This window comes from Rhamphochromis sp. 'chilingali', assembly GCF_963969265.1.
Source record: "Rhamphochromis sp. 'chilingali' genome assembly, chromosome: 1".
Lineage (NCBI taxonomy): Eukaryota > Metazoa > Chordata > Actinopteri > Cichliformes > Cichlidae > Rhamphochromis > Rhamphochromis sp. 'chilingali'.
In genome coordinates this window covers 72,658,935-72,665,106 of record NC_137929.1, presented here as the reverse complement: position 1 = coordinate 72,665,106, position 6,172 = coordinate 72,658,935, and the positions used below count along the sequence as shown (strand labels likewise).

Below are 6,172 nucleotides of genomic sequence, written 5' to 3'. Positions count from 1 at the left end.
AGAGCCCAAGGAGGACCACCGGAGGGGCATCCGTGCCACCCTCATGGGAAGGGCTGAGGATCCTCAGACGAGGCGTCACCCAGTAGCCACCGAGCAGAAGCTAGAGGGGGCTGCACCGGCGTGCCCGCCGGCTCTGCCGGCAGCCAGCTGTGTCAGAGTGAACCGAGCCGCAGGCCCAGAGGCCGGAGGCCCGAGGGCCCCCCGCACCCCGGAGGAGGCCTGACCGAGCAACAGGCGCCAGGCCCCGCCAGGTAGCCACCAGGAGTTTTATATTGTAAGGCAAAGATGCTACAGTAACACAGCACAATAATAATATTAGCTATGAGCTGATGTTCATCTGCTGCAGTCTGACTGTTAATGATTTTATGTTTGAATCCAAATTTGTCTGCTTTAGTATTTAAATGGAAAATTGTAATTATTAGTTAATTTAATCACAGTAAAATGAATTTAAAAACATGCCTGTTTTCATCTTTGAGACATTTCCATCACATCCATGAGGCCTGTGTTGTCACACAGAGGAACATTGCCAGCTGCATGGAAATGTTTCACAATAAAAGTGTCTCTGTCCTTTTACTTTTAAAGACAACATTGTTTTATTCATTATTAAACAGGAGGAAGAAGAGAGATGTGTAAAGATGACAGTTTTTAATAATACAGGTTGTGGTTATTATTACAGCAGTACTGATGTCAGTGGCCCATTCAAACTATAAAGATGAATAACTTCTCCGTCACCCCAGCTGTGACTGTGGGATATACAGAAGATTCTGAGTGCTCTCTGTTTTTAAAGCTTTAATGGACTTTAACAAACAAACACACACACGGTGATGAAGAGTGTGAGCTGGTCCCACAGAGTTCTTCCTGGTAACAGATGACGCTGTGGTCATGTGACCTGTCCTCTGTTTTTAGAGCAGCTCTCAGTCAGACTGAGTCAGTTTGTCAGGAGAACTCAGGAACATGGCTTCATCCTTCCTCTGCCTCAGCCTCCTCTTCATCAGCCTCAGCACAGCAGGTATGATCGATATACTCATCAATACACTCCTTAATATACTGCAGAGATACACTGATCACCAATCAGTGTACTGATCACTGGTCAATACACTCATCACTAATCAGTATAGTGATCAATACAGACAAATCCACTCATCAGCACACACATACAGTCTCTCACTGGTTGTGATCAATACAGTGATCAGTCCTGATGTTGTGTTTGTTCTCAGATGGATTCATGATGTATATGGTGGCTCGCTGTGACTTTAACTCCACTGATCCGAAGGACATCCAATTAATCAGATCTTACTATTACAACATGATGGAGTTCACCAGGTTTGACAGCAGTGTGGGGAAGTATGTTGGATACACTGAGTACGGAGTGAAGAACGCAGAGTACTTTAACAATAATCCAGGACAGCTGGCTGCAATGAGAGCTGAGAAGGAGAGGTACTGCGTACCCAACATTGGTGTCTGGAACAACAACATTCTGTCTAAATCAGGTGAGTGTGCTGGTCTGTGTGACATCATCAGGTGTTGACCTCACTCTGAATCATTCATGATGGACTCACAGCTGCAGGTCAGACTCTGGTGATCAATAACTGTAATAAATCACTGACTCTGAACACTCTAACCTCAGTCTGTGGCGCTCCCTGCTGGAGAAACAGGCAGCTGCTCAACATTACACAGTGATGATGATATTAAAATATTCATTTCACTTGTTCAAGCTCAAATATCACTCACATTTATTTTATTAATATATATATATATATATATATATATATATATATATATATATATATATATATATATATATATATATATATATATATATATATATATATACAGGCTATTAAACACTTTTAACTTCTTTATTTATTATAAAGCAGATAAATCTGAGAAACACTGATGTTTGTTTAAAGTTGGATTTTCACACTAATGTGTGTCTGCAGTTTGTTTCTTTGTTGTTTGTTGGTTTCTTTAACAGCTTCACACCTGCACACATTTACAGCTCAGATCTATGAGTCAGTGTAACAGTGGAGCTATTAAATATACTGAAACAATTATAAAGTTATCATCATAACACACACATATAAACATGACTGCTGTTATTTAATCTGTGTGTGAAGTGTCTCACTCTCACTCAGGGCAGGGATAGCTCAGTAGGTAGAGTGGTTACCCCATGATCGGAAGGTCGGGGGTTCGATTCCCCTTAACAGCTACCCTGAGGTACCCCTGAGCAAGGTACCGTCCCTACACACTGCTCCCCGGGCGCCCAATGGCTGCCCACTGCTTCACTGAGTGAATGGGTTAAATGCAGAGAGCAATTTCCCCACGGGGCTCAATAAAGTACAATAATGTACACACTTTCTTTCTTCTTCTTTGCAGCATCTCTGCAGTAAAGTGAGCTAAAGTGCTGAAACAGCAGATTAGACAGAGCTGATGAGTTCATGAATCATCTGCTGTGCTGACAGGCTGACCTGACTGATCAGTGAAATGTAAGCACACAGCCTGTGACCTGTGTAACATGAGGTTAATAATTCATGTGTTCCAGTGAACTGCAGTCAGGCTCCAGCAGCAGCTCAGAGGAACATGAGGAGAACCAGCTCAGACCTCCTGTGGAGAGGAAGCTGTCTGAGAGTGGAAACTGATTCTGCATGTCGAGTCCATCACTTTTGGATTATAGATGGCTAGATTTACGAGTGCACCTTAAACGCACCATGAGTGTTGAACCATGTGTAGATGAGCAGGCTGTTTACAGGCTGTTTACAGCAGTAACTTCCTCTCTGGAGTGAGATGGTGTGACCTCAGAGAAGGAAATGTGCGAGAAGTTTCCTCCATCAGGCTGTAGCTCTCATCTGACTCATCCGTGCGTGACTGGTTTGAAATGTGATAAAAATAGACAGACACAGCGCCCCTGCAGGCTCTGGATGGTACAGTCTGATTAGAGTGACCCTTAGCCTCGCTCACCACCACTATCACCATCTCCTCCACCATCGTTGTTCAGCCTACAGCTGAGCCTACATCACCAGTTTAATTCATTACACTTGGGTGTAGGCATGAACAACTGTTCACCCAACAAGTGCATCTAACAATAATAAATCATTTGTACTTCATAGTTCCTGCTCATCAATCAAACAGCTGGATGAGCAGAAATTCAAAGTGGGACCAGCTGTGGATTCAATCCTCAGTTTGGCTGATCTGCAGAAGGACCAGTTTACTGATGGTTCAAACTGGTGTCCCTCTGACTCAACACTTCACTGGATGTTAATAAAAACTGATCCAGGTTCAAGTCCAGTAGATTCCCAGCACATACAGCTCTGCATGTGTTACTTTATAATAATAATGTTTACAGCTGCTGATGTTTCTGTGATTAAACTCATGTTTCTCCTAAAAGCTGATTCATGATCTGATGTCAGACTGGTGATATGTGACTGTACTGTTGACAGTATCTTTATTAATGCACTGATACTTTGACATTAACAATAACAGAAACTCATACTGTTTTCCAGCTCCGCCCACTGTCAAACTTCACTCCACGAAGCCTCTCTCCAGTCACCATCCCGCCATGTTGGTCTGCAGCGTCTATGACTTCTTTCCCAGTGAGATCAAAGTGAGCTGGCTGAGAGACGGAAAGGAAATAACCTCTGATGTCACTTCCACTGAGGAGATGGCAGATGGTGATTGGTACTACCAGACCCACTCACACCTGGAGTACACACCCAGGTGAGCATCATTATAAATGGAAACAGACTTTTAATATAAAGTCCAGACTAAAGTTTAAAGTCCAGATCTGAGAGTCACTGATGTTTGTGTTGAAGATCTGGAGAGAAGCTCTCGTGTAAGGTGGAGCACGCCAGCCTGAAGGAACCTCTGATCACTGACTGGGGTAAATACCTGTCTGTATCTACACACCTGTACACACCTGTACACACCTATCTGTCTGACTGTTCACCTGTGTGTCCTCAGACCCGTCCATGCCTGAGTCAGAGAGGAACAAGCTCGCCATCGGAGCCTCAGGACTGATCCTGGGTCTGATCTTATCTCTGGCTGGTTTCATCTACTACAAGAGGAAGGCCCGAGGTCAGAGCAGGACTCTCACTCACAGACCAGTTCATACCTGAAACCAGTTTAGACCAGTCTAAATCTCAAACCACATTATATCAGTCTAAAACTGGTTTGGATCTGGTTTACATCAGTATTTTTCATATATTGATGTTTCAGGCAGGTTTACACCAGTAGTGTTTATTTCAGACAACTCTTAGTTACATTAACCTCCTAAGACCCGAACTCTTCCACGGCAGCATTTTTATTTCCCTTTGATATTTCGGCATATTGGGGCCCAATGAATGTAAAAATTTTTGTTTTTATGAAAAATAAGAGCCACAAATGAGGATATTCATTTAAAATTTTGAAAGAACAGTAGCAGTTTAACGTCCTCGTAAGTGGATATCAGGCCCATGTAGAGCAAAATTGAGTATTTTGGTCTAAATAACCCAAAATGTGATGTCCACATATGTGGATGCAGGTCCTAGGAGGTTAATGTTTCAAACACAGGTTTTGACTGTTTTTTTTTGTTTGTTTTTTTAAAGAGGACTCTCAGACCTGGTCCAAGCTCTTAAACATGAAACTTCACTGAATCATTGCCATTGATCTGTAAAAAAATCAGCTTCCATGAAGTGTTTTCAGAGTGTTGGTGACTGTGTCCTCGTCTCTTATTCTTTCAGGTCGTATCCTGGTTCCCACTAACTGAGACTGGATCCTGGTCCTGGTTCTGTCTGATGTTATAAAGGCTGCTGCTTCCTGTGTTCAGACTGATGATGATGATGATGATGATGATGATGATCTCTGTCTGGACTCTGATCCAGGACCATCTCAGTGTTGTTGGTGGTTGTTATTTCACTGGGATGGTCCTGGATCAGGTCTAATGTAGACTCTGCTGTTTGATGCTTTATGTGCACCTCTGCTGTTTAATCCATGTGATGTAATCCCTGTAATCCATGTGTCTGAATGATTTGGGTGTTTCTGCTGTTCTGATTACCATAGATCACAGATTTGTACTGGAGGTCATTGTTGCAAAATAAATGACTCAAACTTTGAGCTGTGTGTTTGTTTACCTGCATCCTGTTAATGTCAACCTGAAGATTTTATTGAGGTCGGGGAGATGTACCGCACACTAACTCACACTAACCATTTTCCCAAAGGGCCACATTGAAGACGTGGCCCTTTGTGGAAGGCATCACCAACAGTCAGAACTTCATTATTCAAGGGATGCCAAAGATCATTTGATCTCTGGCAGATCACCTGGTTCTTTTCAACACTATTCAACACTTTTCAATACTAATTATACTAATATACTAATACTATACTATATTAATTAAAACTAAGAACTCATTATCTCGGCCTAGAAATGAACAATCAGCATTCTGTGTGATGCACTTTCTGTGACCTCAAACATAACTAGAGAAAGTCTTGGAATTCCTTCAGGTTTTTAGACTAAAACTACTATTTCCACCAATGAACCTGCAGCATGTTTGCTTTTAAATGTCACTTTCCTTGGAAAGAAAACTATTGTAGATGGTTGGACCTCAAAGGAAACCAGAAATCTGCATCAGTTATTAAAAAGCTTACTGGTGCATGATGTGAGGTCAAAATGATGAAGTCCAGATTTCTGGGTGGATATGATATACATTAAACCAGGCGTGAACATTTTATTAAGAAGGCCGGGGTTTATCTAACAAACCTGAAGTATTACAGGATTAAAGCCAAGATAGATCACAGGATATCAGTTTGCATACAGCAATGTCACTGACATATTCACACAGTGACTTTATTCAAACAACCGAAACAACAAAAGATAAGATGTGAAAGAGGGGAAGAGAGAAAGATGGCAGCGTGGTCAGCACTCGTGGCCTCTATAAGGTGTGCAGATGTATTTGGGTCTAAAGCCCCGCCCCTCAAGCACGATCTGGATGCCAAAACAGTGCCAGCAAATTGTAAGCAAAAAAATATGTAAGTGTGAAAACTTAGTTGTAAATAACTTATTTGATTTAATGTCTATATTTACAGTTTCAGTTAATCTTTTTTTCACTATAAAGTTTTTTTCAGTTTCATTTTAAGCTGGCATTGTTTTAACCCCACACCTGTGGGACATGACTGTGAAACGTTAGCAGCACATCAGCAG

The 6,172-nt window shown here is 42.0% G+C and overlaps 1 protein-coding gene across 1 annotated transcript; it reads left to right on the top strand.

The window, feature by feature from the left end:
• Positions 1-951: 951 nt before the first annotated feature.
• Positions 952-5,068, top strand: LOC308396611 (H-2 class II histocompatibility antigen, E-S beta chain-like). The gene is made up of 6 exons (XM_080882057.1): positions 952-1,009; positions 1,218-1,490; positions 3,501-3,714; positions 3,810-3,877; positions 3,958-4,071; positions 4,716-5,068. Exons 1-6 carry the CDS (start codon positions 955-957, stop codon positions 4,739-4,741), a joined length of 750 nt encoding a protein of 249 aa, XP_080738183.1. The 5' UTR covers positions 952-954; the 3' UTR covers positions 4,742-5,068.
• Positions 5,069-6,172: the final 1,104 nt, after the last annotated feature.

Bases quoted from the DNA above. Each gene is read 5' to 3' on its own strand.
- LOC308396611 (XM_080882057.1), top strand. From the start codon at position 955: ATGGCTTCATCCTTCCTCTGCCTCAGCCTCCTCTTCATCAGCCTCAGC. The intron at 1,491-3,500 runs GTGAGTGTGCTG...ACTGTTTTCCAG, and splicing joins CAACATTCTGTCTAAATCAG to CTCCGCCCACTGTCAAACTT. The intron at 3,715-3,809 runs GTGAGCATCATT...TTTGTGTTGAAG, and splicing joins CACCTGGAGTACACACCCAG to ATCTGGAGAGAAGCTCTCGT.